This window comes from Podarcis bocagei (assembly GCF_964188305.1).
Source record: "Podarcis bocagei genome assembly, chromosome: 5".
NCBI lineage: Eukaryota > Metazoa > Chordata > Lepidosauria > Squamata > Lacertidae > Podarcis > Podarcis bocagei.
This window is the reverse complement of record NC_138129.1, coordinates 44,195,546-44,220,915: the sequence shown is the minus strand read 5'-3', so window position 1 is coordinate 44,220,915 and position 25,370 is coordinate 44,195,546. Positions and strand designations below refer to the sequence as shown.

Genomic DNA, 25,370 nt, shown 5'->3' with positions numbered 1-25,370 from the left:
CAGCAGTCTGAAATTCTGCTGGAAGGATTTGCCCTATAAGAGTTCTTCCTCAGTATTATCCTGCTTTAATTCTGAATGCTCCACTATCTCTAGTACAGGTGAACTGGAGCCTAGCAACCTATCCTTAGGGTATCAGAAACTGGCCATTTTACAAAGGCTTCTGAAACTCCAACCATTTGGAGAAAAACTGCTTTAGGTTTTGCCGCCTGACTTCTGAGCTCCCAAAGAACAAAGCCCTCTGCCACGGCAGCTGCCTCCCGAGATACAATGCTGTCCAAGCACACAAGCCACTGGCATGTGTGCTCCCAAATGGAATGGAAATATTTCTCAGGGAACACATGTGACTTACCTGTACCAGCTGGGGCAAATAATCCAGTAGCTCAGCATCAGATATGGAATCAATCCACTGCACAGCCGTCCTCCTCACCTCCTGATCTGGGAACCTGCAGCGACATATCAAGAGATTTTCACTAGAGGACAACTCCACCTCCATATTGGTAGCCACCTTTTATTATGTGTAAAACTTAACAGTTCCCCTCTTTCTCTCCCCAAAAAGAACCTTCAAAAGCAACAGACAACAATAAGAAACACTGACAATAAAACGAACCTCCCCCAAATGCATAAAACCACCTTCACAAAATACAATAAAAAACCCCAAATCTAGGGAGATGACTTACGCTGCATGCAGCAGCCCAAGAGCATCTTGGTGATTCATGTGAGTCCATTGCTTCAGCAGGGCATAGATGTCAGGCAAGCAGGCCCACTCCCAGCTCGGGGCACTGGCCAGCAGCAGAGGCAGGGAGCCCGGCTGAGAGTGGCAGTAATAACGCTTCTCCCACAGCCGCTTCCGGTCGGCATCTGTTAGCCTGGGACAAGAGAAGTCTTAAGATCAGTCTGGGGACACAAGGGCTATTAGCTATGGCACTTGCAAAATTTCCAGAAGCACCCAAACTGGCTGATTCTGGAAATCCGATGCTGGAACAGACACTATGAGCCTTTCTTCGACCTGATCTAGGAAGGCACTTGTGCTTTTAAGGGAACCTTATGCATATTTGACGCATAATAAAGGCACAAAAAGAATGGGGAGGCCGTCAGAAATATATTTCTGTGCAGTTTGTTTGTATGAGAGAGGGAGAGAACAGCCCATTCTCATGTAGGACTGCCAGAGAAGAGCGTCGCGCCATTTGATCATATACTGTTTGTTCACAGGAACACAGACTGAACCTTGGCTGTTCTGTGTCTCCTCACCACCACCAAACTGATGTTGCTTTGGGACTCCACCAGAGAGCAGCAAAACCACAGAAAGACAACAGCACACTGCTTCATCTCAAACAGAACAAGGCTGCGTGCTTCAATTACCAGTCAATCCATTTCTCTCCATGGGGAAGATGGGATCAGGTGGCTAACAGGGTGACTTGAAGCAATTCCATCCCCAGTCTAATGGGGGTCAAAGGTTCTCTTGCCGCAAGAGCTGAAGGAGGAAAGGAAGTTGCAGCCTGTGATGAACGCAAGAGCCCTCGGGAAGAGGAGCACTGTGTCATCCAGTCACAGTGAAATGCCTCTGCTCTTGCTTGAGGTTCGACCTGCATCCTTTCTCCCCACCAAAGGACTGATGATTCAACATGAAGCTGAATTTTAGGGAGGAGGGGGTTAAAAATTCCTGAAAAACTATGATACAACCTTAAAAAAAAAACCCAACCTAGACTTGATAGCACAACAGTCTGGCAATAACTAAAGGAAAGAATGAACTAGTAGTGCTTAATTTCAAGAAAATGAGGTAATGAGACTCAGAAAGTGCATTCTCTGATCCAGATGTTCTGCCTACCAACCAACCCTGGCCAACCACAGATGATTGGCAATGAGCTAATAATAGACAATGATGAGACACTATTTCTTTACATGTTTCAAAGCAAAGCCCTACATTGAAAACAGGGATTGTGGGCATGGAATGTGTGCAGAGTAGGGTGACCAGGATGATAAAGGGTCTGGAAAGCAAGCATTATGAGAAATGGCTGAGGAAGCTGGGTATGCTTAGCCTGGAGAAGAGAAGACTGAGAGTTGATACAGCGGCCATCTTCAAATATCTGAAGGGCTGTCACATGGATGATGGAGCAAGCTTGTTTTCTGCTCTGGAGGGTAGGACTTGAACCAATGGATTCAACTTACAAGGAAGAAGATTATGACAAAACTTTAGGAAGAACTTCCTGATGGTGAGAGCCGTTTGACAGTGGAATGGTCTACCACCAAAGATGGTGGACTCTACTTCATTGGAGGTTTCGAAACAGAAGTTGGGTGGCCGTGTGTCGGGGATTCTTTAGCTGTGATTCCCTCCAACTGTAGAGTTCTATGTTTCTACAGCTAAGCCCTGAAAATGATGCTTGCCCCTCTGTGGCTCAGGCTCCAGCTAGAAAATTAGCTAGCACTGATTTTGTTTGGTGCCTGAGGGGTATTTCCATGTTGAAGGTCAATGCAGCTCATGGGGGCAGCTCAGGGGGAAAAGGTCAAAAGTGAGGGGTATGAAAGAGATCTTTTAAGGCAGTCAGTCTTAAAGAGAGGCAGGGAGACTGAGCAGGACTTGTCCATGCAGTTCAGGACCACAAAGGGGTAAGTGGTGGAGAGGAGAGAAATATGGAGGCCTGTGTTCAGGGAAGGTAAAAGGCCAAAATTTGAGGAGCAACTGGAGGTGTCCTGAACTGGAATAGAACAGGGAGAAGTTGCAGTATAGGGGGGAGGGGGGGAGAACAGAAGGCCAAAGAAAATAGAATAGCTTGGAGAGACAAGAGTAGAGTAGAACAAGGGGCCTGGAAGCCACATTCTCAATCCCAAATATGTTAGAGTAGCTGCTTAGTGGTGAGCAACCATTGAGCCACTTACTAATGACTTGGTGTGTTCCAGTGTTGAGCTTTTGCATTGAAAGCAATTTCCCAGGGACTGAGGACTGACAGTGCCTCTGAGCTGTCTTGGCAAGGCAGTGAGAGGAAAACTGAATCACACAGAAGAATTGGAGGGAGACCAGGGTTGGTTTTGTGAGAGGCCAAAGCTAGGATCCAGGGCCATCAAGATCAGCCCAGCCGCAGTGCTAGAGGAATAACAGGGAGGGGCTGAATGTCCGGGTGCTGGCAAAGCAATATGGCCAAGGCACTTGCATAATAGGGCTAGCTCCATTCCCAAAGGTTTCCTTAAGCCACCTCCAGGAAATACATTCACTCACTCAGGCCAGAACAAAAATGAAGGAGAGTGAAAAGCACAGGCCATCCATGAGAACTTCCCACCGCAGCTGTGACCCAGAGCAGACAGGAAGGGAAGTGGCACAACCTACTGTACAATGCCAGGAAGGGATGGTCTGCCCCTACCAAGCACTGAGAAAATGCTGCAGAAAGCTTTCTTGCTTTCAGCCAAAGGAGGGGAAAGGGTGAGGGCAGCCTGACATCGGATCTATTTATATACTAATATGTTCAGGACAAAGAGCATGATTGGAGGTAGCCAATAAATTGAAGAAGATGACCCCAACCACCCAGAATAAAAACCTTCGAAGAAAAACACCACAGCTCTGATGATGGTGGGGGTAACAATCTGGGCTTATTAGCTGCTTGTTACCCAAAAAGTTATCAAAGCAAATTACAATATATTGGCCACTTTTGCATCAATTAATTAATAAATTATAAATTAATTAAGCACTTAAGATTTACACTCATATATACTATACCACACTTAAAGAAGAATCATATAAACATGAACAATTTCTCATTCAGAAAACAGCCCTCCCACCCCAACAGCAACAGGAAGTGTTAGACACACACCAACAAAATCAATTAACTCCATCAAAGGCCTGGGAAAAGAGGTAGGTCTGGCACCCAAATGATGCCAGTGAAGGCACCGGGTAGAAGGTGAAAATTACAAAATCAAAACTTCCCCCTGTTTTAATGTACAGTCGTACCTTGGTTGTCGAACGCCTTGGTACTCGGATGTTTTGGCTCCCAGAACGGATTAAGTTCAACAACCAAGGTACCACTGTACTTTAAGAGTTAAGAGCAGCGCCTGCTTTCATGTTAAGACTTTCTTTATGAAATTGCCCTCTTTTGTTCACTTTTTATGGCACGTCCAGGTAATGTCATTGTCCGCCTGCTGCATTTCAGTGTCCCTCCGTGTTTTGCAAACCTGACCTATGACTATTTTGGCTAATTTAAATGCAATTACCATAGCAGCCTGTCCTGGGTGGACTAAGTGCTATGAGGCTCTTAAAGCACATGTGCCTTTAATTAAGAACTCCCTGCATGCAGGCTCAGCCCATTATAGGAGAATCTGGGCCAAAGAGAACAGAATTGCTAGATTATATAGTGCTAGTTTATTAAGTGCTTGTATGGAATCTCTGCTTTAATTCTACTTCAGGCTAATTACAGGAAAGAAACACTAAAGGGATCAATTATGGAAGCAATCAGCGTTAATGTTGTTAATAACATATCAAGTGGGTACAGTCTGACAGCAGTCCTTACTGGCTCTTGTGGCATTTGAGTTTTGCCACTCATATTCCAAGTCATCTAAGGTTTTAGCCATGGAGATTCCCAGGATGAGAACAGCATTACTGTGGATCCAGCCTCCAGTTTTATAGCTGTTTTCTACTTGTGTTTCAATGCTACCTGGTTTTTAACTGTACATTTTATAGTGCTGTTAAATGTCTCAATGGGGCCATTTTCAGGGTCAATTAAACAAAACTTTTTAAAAATAGAATTAACTGTGGGGGCAGGCTGCCCCTCATTGAGCAGATTATAAACTAGAAACCAAATAACTTGTTCAAGGCTATAATGGAAGTATTTGAAATCCTTCCTTATCTTCAGTATTTCCTTGAACATTAATCTGTAGACCTTTCTCCACAATTTTTTCATCAAGTTTAATAGGAACAAGGAAGACTCTGAGATGATTGCCTGCTAGTGTTAGATTCCCTTCTATTCTTATTTGTATTTAGATCGAAACCACCTCTGCCAGTTGGAGACTATTTATGGAGGAAACAGATTTATTTAGATGATAGTCTCAGTACCCAGCAAGGCAGTCAGTAGTCATGAAAGTACATTGCTAGCAGAGAAACATATGCTGAACAAGTTTGGATGCCTGGGCATGATTACAGAGCAGAGTATGTAGAAAGTGCTTTGAGCGCTGGCCTCAGAAAGTGATGGAAAGAGAGGAGCAAGCACTGGAGATAAGAAGCCTAGACAATATACGAGACAGATCCCACAGAAAGAGGGAGGGAACATAATGTATGTGGCAGCAAGAGCAATTATATTAAACGGGGGGAGTAGAAGCAGAGGGGACCAGTCTGGTAGGAAACATTTCACCCCTTAAACCAAGGATGGGGAAGAGCTTTGGCCCTCTAGATGTTGTTGGACTCCAACTCCCATCAGCCCCAGCCAGCATGGCCAATGGTCAGGGATGATGGGAATCATAGTCCAGCAAAATATCTGGAGGGACCCCTGCCTATTACCCCTCCGAGATATTCAACTCAGGGCCATCAAAAAGTGTCAGTGACCAAGAATCTCTCCCCTGATACAACAATGCGCCCAAACACACTCTCCATCCTCTCACCAATAAAGCGATTCCTTCTGCATCACCTCCTTCAGCTTCCGCTGGTCTCCCTCAAAGAGGCTGTTGAAGTTGTACTGGGGACTGAAATCGGCTGCCGGTGGACTGGTAAACTTGACTTCAAATGCTGAACTGGGGAAGTCAATCTGGGAAAGGTAGGGAGACAAGAACGGCCTTTTAAGCACATACTTACTACCACCCTGAAAGGGCAGATTGATACTGGGGACGCCTTATCCCACTATCAGCACATGGAAGTAGCCTGAAAAGGAGTCCTGCACCTGAGCATCCTATTATTCATCACACAGAATATGACACATTGCACAGAAGTAGGAAAAGCAGACATAATAATGAGTCACACTGCGGTCCCAGCTCCATCCCATACACACATCTGTGGAATGGACAGACCTACCAACCAGCCAAGAAATTATGAAGACATTTGTGTAGTCATATTTTTATTGTAATGAAAGCAATATGTTTTCTCTTTCCATTTTTCTGCCCACACCATTCAGAACTACTGTGGGGGGCCATGCATTCACCCTTTTGCAGGGTGTAATGTGTATGCAGACCTGCACATTCCCCCAAGTCACCGGGTACACCGTACAACTGACCGTACCTTGCCACCTAGTGAATACTGAAGCCCTTTTCTTCTGGGCACCACTTGATATGCATTGCCACTTGGGCAGCTGCTGCCCATATTGAATTCCAGACCACCCTGTTGGCTGTTTCAATTCTCACATGCTTTCCTTTCCGTTTGGATGCTTTAGCAGGTTTTCCTCGTAACTCTAAACAATGTTCTTGCAACAAAGAGGTCCGAATGTGTATGGTAGAAAAGCTGCGAGGGTGCTGTGAAACTAAGCTTCATGGGGATACTTTCTGGGCAAGAAGGCCAAAGAACAGATCAGGAAGCGGAACTGACCGGGGTTTAAGGCCAAATAACACACCCCTTTGGCCACATCTAGGTCACTGGGGAAGTGGCAAATACTGAATCATCAGGCTGTTCCACCAAATACCATGTGCTCAGGTTGTGACTCACCACACCATCCTGATACTTCCAAAATCAGCTGAATACTGGTGTGCCCAGACCAATCTGGACTCTGAGTGGAATGATCAGATTTGGCTCTGAATTAAACACCCAAATGCACTGTTAAGTTGTGGGCAAACATATCAGACGACACAGTGATTCTTCCAAAGCAGCTCTTTATTTGTAAGCTGGAACAGAACTGAACTGAGGAGCTCAGTCAGCCTGCTTATATAGAGGAACAATCGTAACTGTTGCGACTTTCTAAAACTATCCAATCACTGAACGTCACTTTCGATCCTTCATTTGCATACAAACTATCCAATCACTGAACGTCACTTTCTATCCTTCATTTGCATAACTATCTACAGTATCCCCTGCTGGCCCAGGGTGAGAACTTCAGTACATAACATGCACAGAGCTGGTCCTTTCGTTTGACCTTCCTTCTTTTGGATGCCATGAGACACCAAGAGCCACCACAAGGCGTGCACTATCCCTGGCTTCTTTTTGGCAAACAGCACAGGCATTAGACTGGAAGTGAGGAGCCTGTACTCTCCATGTAGTGCAGGACTACAACTCCCATCAGGCCCAGCCAGTGTAGCCAGGGAGGATGGGAGTTGCGGTCCAACCCCTTCTTGAATTAGATACTCACTGTCCATGCTTTAGAGTGGCAGCTACTTGCTGACCTCCAAATGCTTGGGGAAGCCCTATATAAACCTATAGTGTATCAAGGTTTGGAGCCATGGATGAGTTTAACAGGACATTTCCTTGAAATCTTTCAAAAAGAAAGATGGAAAATGAGCTCAGTCTTTCTTGAGCCTTAGAAAGTCGCAACCACACCCAGCTTTGGACTGGAAAAGCCACGATGGGATGGGATGGGATGCAATGGCACCACCGGCAATGTGCATCATTTACTCAATGGTCCTTAGTAGCAGCAGCAGCAGCAGCGTTTAGGGGATTACCGGCAACAGCTTGAGTTTAAAATGAATAAATAAACAAAACTCGATGGGTTTGTAAGTGGCTTTGGAAAAGAAAAACCAGTCGTTTGGTTGCGTGCCAAAGAAATCAGTCCCGTACAAGCAGGTCGGAGAACTGCAACAGAAGGGAAGGGAGGCTAGGGAAGGGAAGTAATTGAGGCTCCAGCAGGGCCTGGTTTGGATGCTTAGTAATAATCCTTCTGCTCGCTTAAAATCAGCAGGGAAGGAGGATAGTGCACACGATATGACCCAGGGGAGAACCTCTCCAGACCCAGCCCACTTGGATCCAGCTCCCCACCCCCTCCCACTGCCAAATCTCCACTTCATCGGCACCGGCCTCTCCCTCCATTCCTTCTGTCCACACCCTAAGCAGCAGGCTTGGGGTCCTGCCATCTAGCTTCAAAGCCAAAAGGATATTAGCAAGTGCAGGGGAGGGGAGGGGAAAAGAAGACAGAAATGAGCAAAAGGCAGCGGGGGGGGGGGGAGAGACATTGGAGCCGGAGGAGGGACAGATATAATAGATGAATCCAAGAAAGAAAGAAAAATAGAGAATGCTATGCTTGTGCTGGGACTAGGCAAGTGCTTTGGGTCACAAATCTACTGCAACTCCTTAGCACAAGGATTTTCAGGGTGCCAAGGCCCAGAGAGACAGAGCTGCCCAAAATGACAGTATCAGGTTGCAATCTTAAGCCCCACTGAATTCAATTGAACTTACTTCTGAGTAGACTACAGCCTATGCAAAATCAGGCCTCCACAAGTCACCTTTCAGTCACTTTTCCCTTTACAACAAAAAGTCCTGCAGCACCTTAAAGACTGGCATAATCATTTTTGGGTTAGAATTTATTAGAAGACAATCTCATATATCTAAGCACTAGGCTTATTCGGAGAAAGGTTCTCCCTATCCCAATTTTTACCAGATCAACCAAAAGCTGGAATCCAAGCCTTTTCAGAAAATTGTCTTATCACAGAAATGCACAGTTTATCATTTACTTCAAATATTTGTACAATGAATGAATATGCAACAAATAAGTAGTTGTAGCAAGGAATCCAATGTCATTCACAGTAGCTGTTAGGAAAATGCTATTTATTCCACCACCATCCACCCTGGCTAGTGAGAAAGTGTCATTTATCCCCCTAGCAGCAACTAACAACTGTGACTTGAAGTGGCCATTGCACCACAGCTAATAAGATGTGCCTTCTTCCTTCATGTCTGTACCATTTAATGAATGTTTTCAAAGGATTATATGTGCTTTTAAATATATAAGGATGAGTTGCCATTGCTGTAGTGCTTCAGTACATGAATGAATAATATTATTATGAATGAATAATAATAATAATAATAATAATAATAATAATAATAATAATAATAATATATTTATATCCCGCCCATCTGGCTGGGTTTCCCCAGCAACTCTGGGTGGCTCCCAACAGAATATTAAAAACACAATAAAATATCAAACATTAAAAACTTATACCAGCAAGGCTATTGACTCCCCATAGCAATCTCCTGCAATGCCATCACCTTAAAAACAACTAAACACGCCCCTTTTCCAATAGTGGAGTGCCTATCTCCCTCTGTTCAGAAAACCGTGAGATTCCTGCCACCACTCCTACCCCTATGTATTCAGTCTATTCCCCTTCTCAATCTCTTATGTAGGGACACAATATTGTGCCACTCTCAGTGGATTGGAACTAATACTAGCCCCAATTATTTTGCCATTGCTTGGATGGGTGGATAAATCAATATAGCCATGACCTGATACTAAGTCCAGCACATAGTGGAATAAGAACTTAAGCTGAACCATTCGGAGACTACTGCTGGATCCCCAATCTCAAGAGGCAAACAATAAGAGTCACAAACAAAGTACATTAGGGTTGTCTGTGTGTGGTGACAGAGCCCAAGGAAGAGACTCACCTGCAGAATAACACTGTCAGGCTGGTTGAAGTTGGGAGCACTTGACCTGGCACTAGACGGGTCTTGAGTCGCTGGCCACAAACCCAGGAGCTTCCGTCCACAGGTCAGGACCCTGCACGGATGCACACGCAGGAGAAAACAGACATTAGCACCAGATTCAGGCTCTAGTAGTAGTTAAGAAGACCCAGTTAGCAAAAGCAGTGCCAACAAAAAACCAATTATCAAAGCAAATCACTCCACAGAACATTGAGGTTGTTTTCTGTTACCACACTCCATTCCTTAGCAATGTTACCACTGTCTGGAAGAAGATGGCTGGACTGACAAACCCTGAATTGCTCCTCTTAGGACCTCTTTCTACAAATTAGGGAGGGTCAGCTCCTGAATTTCTCTGCTCACATGATCACTCAAGACCCTTTTGCTGGCCTGCTTTCCTGAGCAGTTGCCTTTTTCTTAAAAGGGGCTATTAGGAACAGAGTGACCTTAAGCACCAAGCATGTAATAGCCCACAACTCTATTCAATCCCCTGAATTGAATAGAAATCTGATTCTATTCACTGAAGACTTAATCAAGGCCAGGGTTTCCTCTCCCACTATGCTACACATGTGCAATTGGAACAGAACAGAAATTGACTAGGAAGACTGACTAGGAAGCTACTGCTGTTGTTAGATGACCACTGTGATCATCTCATGCCTTGCTCAGTAATGCCAGACTGTGCCTGTTGCAGTTCAGGGACTTTTGCGCCATTTTGGCCTCACCACGTGCCATTTCCCCCACTTGCACCAGCATATCTGGATATGTGTGCATATGTCCCTTGTCATCTGAGGACAACGCTTCATGCAACTGATGAAGTGGCCTCTAGTTGACAAAAGACTCTTCTTTTGCATTTGATCTAACAGGCTGACACGGCCTGTCCCTTTGGAATTCATCCCAAACAGATGTCCCGGAAAGCTACACTGCTTATTCTCTCCCACACAGAAGCAGGCACACGTACTGCCGGAAGTTGAAGAGTGGTGTGGTGACCCAGCCCAAAACCTCTGGGACACGGCGCTGCTTGTTGGTCTCGGAAGAACTCCCGGGAGGCGGGATTGGAATGGCATAGAGTGTGGCTGTCAGGAGAGTCTCTCGTGGGAGGCGATTCACTTGGACCGGGAAGCAGATTCTGGAAGAAGTAGAAGCCAATGAGCAAGAAGCCAATGAGCAAGAACGACAGCTTAACATCCATTTCCCTCGAAGAAGCAACTATCTAATAAAATAACTTACACTACAGCGCAGCCTTCAACAACTTGGTACCTTCCAGATCTATTGCACATGTACTTGCTGGGGCTACTGGGAGTTGCAGCCCCAAAACATCTGTAGGGCATCAGGCTGGAGAAGGCTGTGCTGCTGCATGGTTAGTACGCAAAGTCTTTGAGGAGGGAGCGGTGGAATTATGCCATTTGCTGTGAGGTAAGTGACGGTGGTTTCCATTTGACTGGTTCTGAGCAGACACTGAAAGACAGTGCCAAACGTCAGTGGCTGAATCAGTGTCTTCCTGGCATAAATCCAGCACTCGCTAAGATTCGGCCACATAAGACCTTGTTTCACCCTGTAGGAAGGTTGTGCACTTCAGCCAGCTTTAAGCCTGTGCTTCTTTCCTCCTTTCCCTCGCTTGCATTTGCATTCAAGGCCCAGTTGCAAAAAATAAAAATAAAAATGCAAAGCATCCAAATGTATGACAAACACAATAAATCACTGCTCAGAATTGGATCAATGTGTGTGTGCATGTACACTCACACATACTGTACATAAATGAAACATACACAGAGAGCGCGACTTGTGTAAATGTGTCATTTTGTTATCTCTTTTCCACAAGGAAACCTGTTTCTACTGCCTTAATCCTACAGCTATAGTCACACCGGGCCTAGCGTGCAGCCATCAACATTCATTTTCACGGTCTGGGTTTCAAAGATAAGGAACACCTCAAGGCTCTGAGGCAGTCAAGAGTGGGAAGGTAGGAATAATGAAGCACAGTTTTAAGACACCAAACAACTGGATTTCAATGAACGTTATGTCCAACAAACTGCATCTCAAGGGATATTGTTTGGGGAGGGTGCGGAAAAATCCCAGGATTGCCCGGAGAAAGAAAATTACTATTAAGCCTGCTTTAAATCTGCAGTATAGCTCAGTCAGAAGATATGAGACTCTTAATCTCAGGGTCGTGGCTTCGAGCCCCACGTTGGGCAAAAGATTCCTGCATTGCAGGGGGTTGGACTAGATGACCCTTAGGGTCCCTTCAAACTCTGCAATTCTATGATTCCATGTCCTATAGGAGGCTGAGTATCAACATGTGGGGTCCTCATCTGGTTGGGCAAACCCCAGTACCTCAGAAGGGCTCACTGGTGCCCTAAGCCCCCTTTTAACTATCAGGGCACCCACTGGCATAGGAGGGGACCCACCACTTTGCAGAGGACCTGCTCAAACTGCCCAACTTGCCCTACAGGCTTCGGCTGTAACAAATCCTCCTCCTGCTCTTTTCTCGTCCATCTCTAACTTTTCTCTAGTTGTGTGGCTTAGCCTATATGTGTTGTATTTCTGCATTTCATTTCTCCCCACAAAAATGCAGAAAGGAAGGAAAGTAGGATACACGTCCAGGACATACACAGCACAACCACCACCCAAGCTCATATTATTATTCCTCTGGAGAAGCTTCAGACTGTAGCTGCAGCCAAAGGAGAAATAGGTCATGTTGAAAGACTATCACTGCTCTAACGCTCAGCGTCTGAACCCCTGCTATGCAGCAATGGAAATTAAAAAAAAATGCACTGCATGACACATAAGCTTCTGGTTCAAGTCACTCCTGGCAGGAGAAAGAAGTAGGCTGCTCCTTCTCATCGGAACAACGGGAAAAGGGGAAAGATAAGCAGAGCCGAAGACTTCCCTTCTTGAAGATCAGAGATACAGAAGGAAAAATTACCAAGTGGTGATCAGGGATCATTGAGAAGCAGCAGTTCAGTGAAAGGACAGGAACTAAAAGGTAAAAAGGTAAAGGACCCCTGGACGTTTAAATCCAGTCAAAGGTGAATATGGGGTGTGACACTCATCTCACTTTCAGGTCGAGGGAGTCGGCATTTGTCCACAGACACACTGCTACAGAAGCCAGAGCACACAAAAATGCCATTTACCTTCCCACCAGAGCGGTACCTATTTATCTACTTGCACTGGCGTGCTTTCGAGCTGCTAGGTTGGCAGGAGCTGGCACAGAGCAACGGGAGCTGACCCTATCACAGGGATTTCAACCGCCAATCTTCCGAACAGCAAGCCCAAGAGGCTCAGTGGTTTAGACCACAGCACCACCCGCATCCCACTGGACGAGAACACGCCAGGACACACCAGGACACTACAAACATGACCAAGGGTAGGTACCTGAGTCAGTACATCTGTTATAGATTCCCAAAATTCATAACTTCAGGCCACTGCCTGTATACAGAGATTAAAAGCTGCTTCCCAAGAGTCCTTGAAACAAATGTGCTCATCTTCCTTCACACCCCTCCACCCGGATATTTTAGTTCAGCCTTCCCAAACCTGATGCCCTCCAGATGTTTTGGAATATAACTGCCACCAGACTCACCTCGAAGAGAGACACCAGGTTGAAGGAGGTTGTTCTAGCTCATCATAAAGGGCAGGAGCTTTACAGTGAAGGCTCCCTTATTTGTCCTCACAAATCACTATTTTAGCTTTATAGGTAGTAACTTGATTAGGATTACTCGGTGAAGTCCACGGCTGAACAAGGAGTTGAAGCAAGGTGACCCAGATTAAAAAATCCAAGCATCTGGCTAGTGAACCACACAGGCTTGCCACTCCTAGAAAGAGTGATATTGGGGCTCAAGCATGTTTGGAAGTCATACATTAATCACCCACAACTACCACTACTCTTAATAAAATACCTACGGTTTTCTCGGTGCTGTATAAAGATGAGGAAAACACCTTCTTTCCAAAAGGCTTCCCCTCAAACAACTGACATGCTCATTACTAAATGCTGAGGAAATGACACACTGCATGTGTTCAGAAATGCTTTATTAAACATTTCATATACTCCAGCGTTGTGCTGTGGGGGATTTTGTTTTTAAAAAAGCAGGCTTTGGAGATACAGTGAGGCCGGCTTCGGAGGAAGCTGTGCGAGGACGTCTCCGGTTGCAAGAGGGAGTGCAACTGCCCTGCATCGCCCATTTCCATCTGGAGCTTTCCTGGGAGGAGCTGGGGGAGGCACATGAGCACTAACCTTGTCCAAGGGGGTTTCCCCTTCCTATTCCGCCATCTTAACAGGAAGGACCACCAGCCAGTCCCCTCAGCCGATCCCGTAGTGTTAGCAAAGCTGGGGAGTGTGCCAGATCAGCGCGGCCTGATACCCGCCCAGAGGCAGTCCAAAGGTGCTGCACATGCCTGAAAGCCCTTTGTGCAGCTAAGGGCCAGCAGGAAAACGGCTACATGGCAGGCTCCTCATTTGGGCTGTTCCCATCCTGGGGCTCACCCACTGAATAAAGCACTCACACTGAGCGGAGCTGAGGCAACACTCTCCATGTAGCTTCACTGTGCGTCCTTCTGCAGGACAGGCAGCTTCTAAAATTATCTATTTCCCACCTCCACCCCCATCTCCTCTTGCTGGCCTAGAAAAAACGTCAAATGATACTGGACCTCAGTGGAGAGGGGGATGGCCAGCAGCCTTCCTGCTGCCCAGGCTATTTTAGGATCAAGTTCCCTTCCCCTTCAGCAACTGCACAGTGTATAGCAACGAGGTCTTGGGAGATGACACCCGCTCCCACTCCTCTGAAATCCTACACCCATCGGAAGTTATTTTGCCAGGTTCTCAGATTCAAACTTCTGCCTGTGGGAGGGAATTGTCCAGGCATGCAGGGCCGATTCTGTGGAGTCACAAAAGCAGCGAGGGACCGAGTCACGCTTTACACAGCAGATGAGTTGGCTGCTTTCCCACTATCTGTCTCCCCAGGAAGCCCCGGTGAAGATCGAAGAGGAGACCCAGTGGACATGCGCCAAAAGCCACAGGCAGTCCTAGTTCCCTGGCATGTGCCTGTCGCTTGTCCCTTTGTTGCCTTGCGGACCTGCATCTCTCCTCTTCAGACATTACGGCATTTGCCAGGAGATGCACCTTGGAAAACCAGCACTGTAAGACGGGAAGGCCAAACTACACAACCACACAGAATGGTAGCCCTGCTTTACTGCTGCATGCTTTTTAGGGATCACTGTTTTACATTACTAATTTATAATACACATGTTGCTTTACAGCAGGGATAGGGGACCTGTGGGCCATACCTCACTCCACTCCATTCTCATTCTCTCTCTCTCTCTCTCTCTCTCTCACACACACACACACACACACACACACACTTACGTCTTCCTCATGGGGCTTGAAGCCTTGTGGGGTGGGGTAGGCTGATGCAGAGCAGAGAAATTAAAAGTAAGCAATAGGTTATGAACCCCCTTTGCCCTACACGGCTTCTTCACTCTGTAGATTGAAAACTGGGACTTTTTGCCTGCAATGCTTTGTAGCTACAAGCAGAGGAGAATTATTTCTCATCCACCTCCTTTATCAACTTGCATTAAAAACACATGAGATCGCCCTTCCCCAGCCGCTTTCCCACCCTTTCCTTTATACCCTTCTCAACACAGACAGGGAAGGGAAGGTGGGGAGGTGCCTTACTGCTGGTCCCAGATGATGAGATGGAAGAGATACTTGTACACATGAGCTTTTCGGGTTTGCAAGGGGCTGCAGAGCTCTTTGCCACCATGGCTGAGTGAGCAGGAGAGATAGAAATCTTCATAGCTGTAAAAAAAAAAAAAGGAAAGGAGAGATGGGTAATTTTTTGTTATCTCACAGAGCAGAAAGAAAAGGCCTTGATCTCCGAAAGACTGGAGGCAGGGGCTGGGAGGAAGCAGCCTGCTACAATTCTTAGCTGCAGTCGAATAGCAAACAGGAGGAACCCATGAAATAAATACTTTGACTTGATTTATTTCAAACTCAGCAGCTGAGTCACTGGTGAGAATCTGTTTTAATCTCAAGACTGGAACAGCCCCACCTAGTCCTCCCCGGCTCCCCCCAGCCCTCACACAAAGGAGAATGAATGAATGGCAGGCAAACCCCAGATGGTTCAAGTCTGGTTGAGAGGCACAAATCTTGTCCATTCGATTAGAGGCATCCTGACTCGGTAGATGACCCCCAACTACGAAACCTCTCGTCCGCCCCTTGAGACTCATCAAGGCCAGAAGCCTTGCTAGATCTTTTATTTCAGCTCAGTTTTGAGGGGCTGGGGAGAGAGAGAGAGAGACTGGGACAGGGTTACAATCTGTGCTGCTTTGTTTGTTTCAGCAGCATTTTTACAGGACATTTTATGTTTGCATTACAGTCTACAGTTAACCACCTTTGAGCCTTGGGGTTGGAAAGAGCCTTGGAGGATATTCAAAACATGAATACATTTTCCCACGAACCCCCTTGATGCAATCCTTGAATCCTCAATACCCTATTCAGTATTGCAACTGCAATATTCACATGTTCTTTCCCCTGTTTACCTCCACTCCCCTTTCCTTCCTCTGCTGTTATTCTGGCGTTGCTTTCTAGACTGTATGCCACTTGGGGCAGGGACCTTTTATAACACCACATGTTATAAAACAATAGTCAACATGTACATTACCGAGTGTCATGCTTATTTCCTACATGCCAGAAATATTCTTGCTCCTGCTGCATTGCACAGATGTAAAATATGCCCAGCAGACAGACATAAGGCAAAAATGCTGGTATTTTAACCCACTGTTCAAAATACTGTCAGCTTCACTTACATAGCTCACTAAGATACTTGAGGGAAATGGTTGAATTATTTATTGTGTTTTTCCACCTTTCCAGGGCAGTCTTCAAAAAGAACAGTCCTTAAAATGTTAAAATACTAAAATAAAATTAACAACTTCCTCTTCTAACTATGTTTTTGCCACAGCAGAAATCATTAGATTTCTATACACCTATACATTTACAAGCTTAGAGCCATCACCCTGCGTCCACAGACTGATTCTAGGCACTTCCTCCCTGACAACAAGCAACAACAGGGCTATGAAAAGAGGGTTGTGCCAACCATATTCTTCTTAAAACTCTGGTCATAAGAAAAGCTTGCTGGACCAGGCCAGAGGCCTACCTAGCTTAGCATCCTGTTCTCACAGGGGTCAACCAGAAGCCCAAGGGAAGTCTGCAAACAGGACCCAATTGCAGCAGCACTCTCTCCACCTACAATTTCCAGCATCTGGTATTCAGAGTCCCACCGCCTCTGACAGCAGAGGTAAAAACAGCTACTGTAGTTAGTAGCCATCAACAGCCTATCCTCCAAGGTCGCAGGCAGGGTTGCAATTTCAAGTCAGACGGTTTCTTAACCCTGACTTAACTCCCACAAACTGGACCCAAATTTGAGCAGAAACCCTTTTGGCTGCTCAATGGCAGAACTCAATCCATTTCCAGCTGTTGACTGAGGGAGAGGGGGCTAGAAGGTGGCAGTTGTCACTCACTCACACACCCACACACACACCCAACAAGCCAAGCCTAGAGTCTTTTCCTCAGGCTGTGCTCTTTTCAGAGACACTCTCCCAACTTCCTTCCCAGCCAGCTGGATTGACATACGCTACGGAGAATGCCATCACATGGCACTCTTGTCAGAAGGACCGGCCATGTGACAGGTGCCAAGCGATGATGCAGGGAGGGCTGCGGGGCAACGAAGGTCAAGACAGGCCTGGATTTCCCAGGCTACTGCCTTTGTTCAGAGTCACTCATTGGAATACATTAAGGATGGTACAAAGGCAAGAGGTCCCTGGAGGGGCGGCGGCTAATGTTGCCATCACTTCCCCAACCCCGACCCTCCCCCCCCCCCACTTGCATGTGTCTGCTGCTGGGGATGTGGATTACCAAGGGGCACCTCCCAGGCACTGCCTCCGTGCCTTTAGAGAAACACAAACACACAAGCAAAAGGCTGCTTACAAAGGAATGTCCCCTCCCTGCCCAGACTTCCTATTGTCCCTATATCCATTAAGCGATTCCCTTCCACTCAGTCATTGGCTGAAGGGGCAAGAGCCCAGGCTGAGAAGCAGCCATCTGTCACTGTCTGTAGGACCGAGCCAGGGAGGCGGGGTGCCGAGACCAAAGGATTCTCCCAGAGCATTCCAGGGAGCCTCCAAAAACAGCCCTGAACAAGAGTCAGATCAGCCAACTCCCTTATATGCAAGCTTTCCTCTAGTCTTCTGACCTCAGTTAGCCAGCCTCATTCTTCCGAGGGGAAATGCGTCGAGTACAAAATGTTGTGTTTGCTTAAATCCCTACCAGCATGATTTCTAAGAACTTGTCAGAATTGGGTGAGCAAAGGGGCCGGGAATATGCGACACTGAATCCATGAAGCTGACCTTGGATTTAAATGGCAAATTGGCTTCATTTAGCCAGTAAAGGTTGAAACAATTTCTCCCCACTGATGGTGACCTCGGGCAGCCAAACGGAATCTGAACTATAACCAGGAAGTCATGAAATGGTTGAGATAAACAGCATGGCTGTGTTCACACGTAATGCTGAGCCCAAGCCATGACTTAGCATGAATGTGTGAGTTCCCATGAAGGACGGGACAGTTGCTTTGCTCTTTGCTTGTCTTTTGGCTAAGCCAAGGTTTGGTTTAGTGTGTTGTCATAGTTAAAGCTCTCTCCCCCTTAACCATGTGCTGTAAAGCTTAACCACAATCTCAGGTTCCAACGACACACTAAGCCAAACCTTGGTTTAGCTGCCACGCCGCGCTGAGTGAAAAAGGACTATGGAAGAGCAAAACAGCCGAAATTTCCTCCCTAGGAGCCAACACAGTTGAACTGTCCTATCATAGCTTGGCTTACTGTGATGTATGAACCTGCCAGGTCGATTATGTGTTTCTGACCAGGGTGACACAACTAGTTCACAGGTGCTCCAATGGATAAAAACCACCTGTGTGCTGTGTATAAATCAGGAAAATGGAGTTGCACCTTTGCACAGCTCTACAGTCCTGATCCAAACAGGTATAATGCCCCCGCTATGCCTGCTATGTATGTACACACATTGATCCCAAGATCTAACGCAAAGTGTCAGGTGGTCCTTCCCTGGCGCCAGAGAAAAGACGTCACTGCTTACCTTGCCGCCCAGGTTATGGGTATGCGGTGAGTGGCATAGACGGTGAAGGAGAGGGGGCAGGAGAGAAGCCGGGCCTCTTGGGAGAGGCAATGTTTTCGGTTCCCGTGAATCGCGGTCTGGAAGTCAGCATTGAATGTGTTGCAGTAGAGCCCCACCAGATCCAAGATGGAGGCCGTCAAAGCTTCCACAACTTTCTCTGTAAGGGGGGTGGGAATTGACAGAAGCACTTTGAAACCTCACAAATATGCCCCCACAGAGCAAATATGCTTGGCAGACCCTCTGACAACAGGAAGGCCTGCCAAGTTCCAACCTTCAAAGTTGCTAACCCTTTCTGGCAATTCCTTATGACTCCTATAGTTCCCTCTCTACAGGGCTGTCATAGTCTGCAGCTTTTCCAAAAAGAAACCAGCATTCGGCACCAAGAAAAGTCCTGTGTGGGTTATACATATTAAGATAACTCCATAAATTTGCTTATTTTGTGTAATTTACTCTGCTTCTATTAATCTGAAGTGAGCAAGCAGCTATTAGGGACGTTTTTAATGTTTGAAGTTCTATTCTGTTTTTACTGTTCTGTTGGGAGCCACCCAGAGTGGCTGAGGAAACCCAGCCAGATGGGTGGGGTATAAATATTATTATTATTATTATTATTATTGCAAGGCATTGGCGCCCTGCCTCCTGGTCATCATAAAATTTTGCTCAGCCTACCCACAGGCTTCTACACGACTGCATGCATCCATTCATACATGACTCCCTTTACAGCTACAGTGGAAAGAGATTTGCTTTCTTAAAAAGGCTGCTTAATTACCATAATTTATACAGGTTACTGAAATTGGTTTTTCTTGCAGCAGAATTTGGATTAACTTGGCAAATAAATATTGGTGTATATGTGTTTGTGACATTTCATTTTAACAACATTTTATTTTTTTACTTTATGCCACCTTAATAATGCATTTAGACTGAAGTACAAATCTAAACAATAAACTATAAATTATACATACATGTATATAAATGATTATAAACAAACATTTATAAAGCTCAGGTGTGCAACTGGCAGGGCTGCAGGCACTGCAGATGAAGTCAGCATGCATCACTTTGTAGCTCCTACACAAGTTACTTAATCTCACTCCTATCCTAAAGTTTATTCCTTTCCTCCTGAAGTTCCTTTGTCTCCATTAAGATAGGGATATCAGAAGACAAGCACAGACAATAGAATTTCAGATTTGGAAAGATCTTGGGGGTCATTGCAGAGGTTCCTGTTCAAGGATCTCCCACATTATGTTTACTTTGACCCCAAAGCACAATCCCTCAAGGTCTTTAGTGTAGTTGGGGCTTCAATATTTTTGAAAATCAGGTCTGAATTTTCATTATTACTAGGAAACCACCCTGCTCTGAAAAGTCTGGTTAATGGAATAGCAACTCTAGGGACTCAAGATGTCTAAGCTGAAGATTCAAAAGGCTAATGATGATGATAATTTGTTCAATAAATAACAGTATGCAATAATTGGAAAAGTGCACTTGGGAGGCAGTGGAAAGTAAAAAGCCTTCAGAATTCAATAGCAACAACAGGAGAAGAGAAATTATTACCTCTGTTTTCCCTCATGGCCAAAACCTTTGGATCCTGCTCAGGAAAGAGAAACCAGAGGAGAAATATTTTATGAAAATCAGACTGAAAGGCAAGCAACTCTGAGCAAACACTTTATATAACATATGTCAATATATTTCCACTCCCAGCAGTTCAAGCTATCCAACTTTGGGAATAGCAGCTACATTTTCCCAGGTTTGGAGAAAATTCTAACTACTTTATTGCTTTATTGTAAAATGTGTGTTCCTTGCTTCTGTCCAGAAGCTAAAAAATGGACTTACGATCAAAAATATTTTAAAAGCCGCCAATAAAATAAAATTCCAGAAGATACACACAAAGCCCATTAAAACAAAGAGAAATTCAAGATCTATTTTTTAAAAAATAAATAAATGAAACTGATTGAAAATCCATCCACATAATTAAAAAGCTTTCTGAAAAGGGGAAAAGTCTCTGAATGTTCTCTGAGTGCAAAGAACAAAGGACTTAGGGAGTTCCAAATAGCTGATCCACTGCTGAAAAGGCTCTACCTTTTGCTGCAACGGAAAGCATCAGCCAACGTAATGGCACTTTAGGCAGATCCAGCTCCTGAGAATATACTGGAAGAGGGCATTTTAAAATATGCACTCCATATTGGACGCAGCAAGGTTATCAGCAACAAAACTGTCCAAGGTCAAATTAACACGCAAGGTTTAAATCAAATCAGGTGTGCTCAAAGTCAGTGCACAGTGTGAATGCAAAAACTTTACACTGGCTAGAATTCACACCTGAATTTTTGTCCACAGCTATCTTGCCTTAACAGTATTCACATATGGCAAAAAAGAGAATCTCAAATGTGCTTTTTAGTGTCAAGTGTGACACTAAAAACTAAGTTGTCACAAGGGCACTTTTTGTCCTTTCTTAGCTACATCTTTTTAGAAAATGGAAGAGTCTGCTAAAATAATTCTACTCTCCTCTTTCTCTCATATTTAGCTTAGGCACTCAGATTAAATATTGCTGCTTCCTGACACCAACTTCTGCTTCTCACCTTCTGGATTTTGGGCTGCATGCGAGACGGACAGGGTGGCAGTTGATTCAGGGCTGCAGTGATCTCCTGGGACTCCACAGCAGCCAGAGCATTGCAAATGGCCATGACAGACTGGATCACTCGTTCTGCCTTCACTTGGACGTCTCCCTGGATGAAGAATTGAAAGTCTCATGTCTCAAGGTAACAGCACATAGAGCAAAACACAATGTGCCACCTCAAAGAGTTGTGCATATAGCCAGCATCTAGGGCATGGGGTGGGAATCAGCAGCCCTCAAACTGTTGCTAGACTACAACTTCCATCATCCCTGACCACTGGCCATGCTTGCTGGATGTGATGGGTGTTGGAGCCCTACATCTGGAGGCCACAGGTGCCCAACCCCTGATCTAGGGTGAATGAGAGTAGTAACCCCGCCATAAATTTACTTCACTTATCTACCTCTTCCTTAACTGCCTTATCACTAAACCTGGCTTCCCTGGACATAAACTCGGTGATTATTCTGCAGTAAAATCCCAGTACCTTGTGTGAGTCTGACCAAAGAGAACATAAAGAGGAGCCTATCAACTCCAGCAGATCTTAGACAGCTGCTCAACAAAGCACAAAAGAGTTTGTTCATACTCCTTTTACCCCAAACTCAACCAATGTCATAAAAGTGGAAGACAAATGGGTCTTTATCATCATCATTTCCATATCGTGGCCACCAGCTCTGCATCTTAAGATTGGCTTTCAACATAACAGGATTTGGAGAAATAAAGCAGCTACTCTGTTGTGTTCAAGCATGTCCTGATGCACTAGTGCAAGTAATAGGGCCTTGGACTTCCGTTCCAAAGTCCTGCTTTGATGGAACTACTGTCCTAACGTAAACACCAAGTTTCCTGGAACCCATGAAGCCATTTGATATTACCAGCTCCTTCCACCAATATAATTTCAGCCTGGGAACCTCAGAACAAATAGGTAGAAGTGCCACTAAGGGGCACTGTTGCTTGTTGCACATGAAGCTCTATAATCCATTGGATTGATAAAACTCTGCAGTATATGGTTTGCAGGGGCAAAAGAGTCAACAGTCAGCACTATAGAGGATGTAGAAGAATGGACCTACAGTTTTCCAGCTGCACTGCACATACCACTAACTTTTTATTACTTTTTTCATTTGGAAGGAAGGATGCCATGCTGACAATTGCTCTAGCAAAAGCTTGTGGAAGAGTGGGGTTAGGGCCAGAAAGAGGAGCCCGGCTGGATCAGCATCCTGTTGTCACAGTGACCAAACAAATACCAATGGAAAGCGCGCAAGCAGGATGTGAGACAGCAGCAACCAGCTCTCCCTTGTTATGCCCAGCAATTGGTATTCAGCCTATGACACGGTAGGTCAGGGGTCACCAACCTAAGGCCCATGGGCCAGAAGCAGCCCGTGGAAGTCATTTGACCGGCCCACGAGCTGCCCTGGAACTGAGCTGCCCACTCACGCACTGCGCTAAACCGGCACAGTGCGGCGCGAGGACTCACTTCCGCGGCACCAGAAATCGCGTCTGCGCATGCGCAGACACCGGAAATCACAGGCGCACGCACAATCCAGCCTACAAAGGGATCTCCACGGGACCAATCCAGCCCAGGCAAGATAAACCTTGCCAACCCCCACTGCAGGTAGTACCTACACAGACATACATTTCCATACAAACGTGCAGGAAGGGAGAAATAATGAAGGAGAATGCAGGGGGAGCAAAATCTTCAGAGAGTAGTAATCTAGCTACTGGAACCTAGAAAGCTTTTCCTTTTCCTTGCTTAAAAGCCACAGGATCAAGTAACTTGTTCATTTCTCAAATGTGTTATTTTCAGGATCCATCACACACCTCAAGATTACATACTAGTGAACTACATTCCATTCAGCTGAGGTTTCCTAGATAGCTTTGTTATGACTCACCTCTTGAGAGGAGGAGAATGGTTTCTTTCTCACACTCACTCTCTCTCACACTCATACTTTCTGCCCCCAGCCATGGCGATCTGACTGCAAGAGGGTGCTTTCACAGATAGGGACCAAACTCGTTCTTGTTCCAATCAGTTTGCTAAAAAGCCCTTCACCTTCATCACTAGCAAGGACCAGACAATCACACAAAAGAGATGTCTAAAGGCAATTCTAGCTGCTCAGTTGAATATATTATCGTTCCTGCACTCTAAGCTAGAGTTCACAAAGCTAAGCTAGGACTTGAATCCACTACTCCTGATAATTTTTTGGAATTATAAAGTGCTGGCAACCTCAGTGTTGGCAATTTAGAAGGTTGTCAAAGTCCCCTGCTTACCCCTTTCCTTTCGCTAAATTCACTACTCCCAAGATCTAAAACACACATTCTAATCTCTACATTAAGTGCCCGATAACGTAGAGGTTTCAAAATGGAAAAAACCCCAACTCTATATGAATCCCTTTACTGTCATGAGAAATTTAACCTTCACAACATCTTGGGTTTCTTTTTTGCCTACCTTCACAAGTATGTTTTTGGCTGTATTTATCGCAAGGGAAGGGAAACTGAAACAAATAGTAGATAGGAAGTTGCTGTTAAAAGCTGCTGACAATTTCAAGATTAGAACCTGGGGATCACTTCACTACACCCTGTTTGTTTTCTGCTCTGATAGCAAACGCTGCTATGCAGATCCGCCTCTTGGCTGTAGTCCCAAGCACACTTGTGGCTGGCAGCCCTCACCTTACGCTGGGAAATTTGACTCTCATGAAGGATTCAAGACTGGAATGAGGAAGAGGAGAAGCAAGCAGTGGACTGTCAGATGAGATGGGAGAAGCAAGGTTCAGGGCATTTATTTTATAAAGCAAACGTCACTCTAGCGAAAACAGTAAAAAAACAAACTAGCACCTTATCAGCTTGAAGCAGGAAATGAAACAATGTGAGCAACATAGTGAAATGGGAAGGGCCTGGAGGAAACTGCAGCGTCGAAAAATACTTGCATTGTCATTTAACCCTAGCCTATGTTTTCACAAATACTTTCTATCATACAATGGTCTGTTATATTTGGCATCTTCAAACGTACCTGTGATGCCCATACCAGGTGCTATATTGCAGTAGTGACCAGCAGGGCAGCAATGCTGATCTGGCTTCCCTATGCCATATGTCCCTGCCACTTACCAAGAGGGAGGGGGGTATGGTGGCAGGGAGCTTGGCAAAGTGTGGGCACAGTGCTAGAAACATCGGATTGGCTCCACTGCTGCACCCACACCATGCCAAGCCTCCCTCTTGCTAACCAGCAGTGGCAGGAGCCTTTGGAAAGCCAGCTCAGCAACACAGCTGGGTCTATGCTGCCCCACCAGCCACTACTGTTCACTGCCAAACAATAAGGTGGGTTTTATACCAAAGTGGGTACAGACAAAGCAAGTGCAAAGCTATGTGCTTCTTATCTCACTGCTGCCAAAGAAGACCAGGAACTGGAGATGTAGCTCAAAGAACATGGGGCAATGGTTCAAGCTAGGAGGAAAGTGATGGGAAGACTGGCGATCAGGGTGTCTCAGGGAAAGTGGTTGAGGGTTACTGGGTTCCCCATCACAAGCTTCCTTATGGATGGATTTCATAGCTTGAAGATGCCAAAGGTGTAATGGTTACATCTAATAATATTCACCAACACAGAGGCGTTTGCAGCACACCAAAGCCATATGCATAGTTCAACGTATGTTCAACCACAACATTAACCCCAATGCTATCCTCTCACCTCCACGGCTAGGAATGCATCGACCTCGTTGTGGAAGGTATCGAAGAGGAGACTCAAGGCCTGCCTAGTGGAAGAAACAACAACAGACAGCTTGGCACAGAAAAAGGAAGCAAATCACGGCCGTTACGTATGGAGGAAATGGATCTCTGTAAAGGCGAGATCTTAAGCAACAGCCCAAAGCCATTGGTCCATCTAGTTCAGAACTGGCAATGTCTCCCGAGATTCTCAGACGGAAGACTTTCCCATCCCTACCTGGAGACGCTTGGCTTCAATTTGGGACCTTCTGCATGTAAGCCATGCTCTACCATTAAGCCAGGGCCCTCTCTCCCAAGAGGTTGGAGGAATTTCAATATGGAAGGCCTAAATTAAGAACTCCAGCACTGGGTCTATTTTTGTTTCACTTTGGGGGGT

General features: G+C 45.6%; 1 protein-coding gene across 3 annotated transcripts in view; it reads right to left on the bottom strand.

Annotated features, from left to right (window-relative positions):
• PIK3C2B (phosphatidylinositol-4-phosphate 3-kinase catalytic subunit type 2 beta) overlaps window positions 1–25,370 on the bottom strand; it is a 90,275-nt gene that overhangs the window by 18,112 nt on the left and 46,793 nt on the right. For all 3 annotated transcript variants that reach the window (XM_081193371.1, XM_081193370.1, XM_081193372.1), the window contains 10 exons: window positions 24,960–25,023; window positions 21,257–21,403; window positions 20,235–20,268; window positions 18,651–18,846; window positions 15,180–15,302; window positions 10,476–10,643; window positions 9,485–9,596; window positions 5,578–5,720; window positions 678–866; window positions 350–443 (listed from right to left, as the gene is read on the bottom strand). In XM_081193371.1, coding sequence (XP_081049497.1) covers window positions 350–443; window positions 678–866; window positions 5,578–5,720; window positions 9,485–9,596; window positions 10,476–10,643; window positions 15,180–15,302; window positions 18,651–18,846; window positions 20,235–20,268; window positions 21,257–21,403; window positions 24,960–25,023 — 1,270 coding nt within the window. The remainder of the gene's footprint in view (window positions 1–349; window positions 444–677; window positions 867–5,577; window positions 5,721–9,484; window positions 9,597–10,475; window positions 10,644–15,179; window positions 15,303–18,650; window positions 18,847–20,234; window positions 20,269–21,256; window positions 21,404–24,959; window positions 25,024–25,370) is intronic.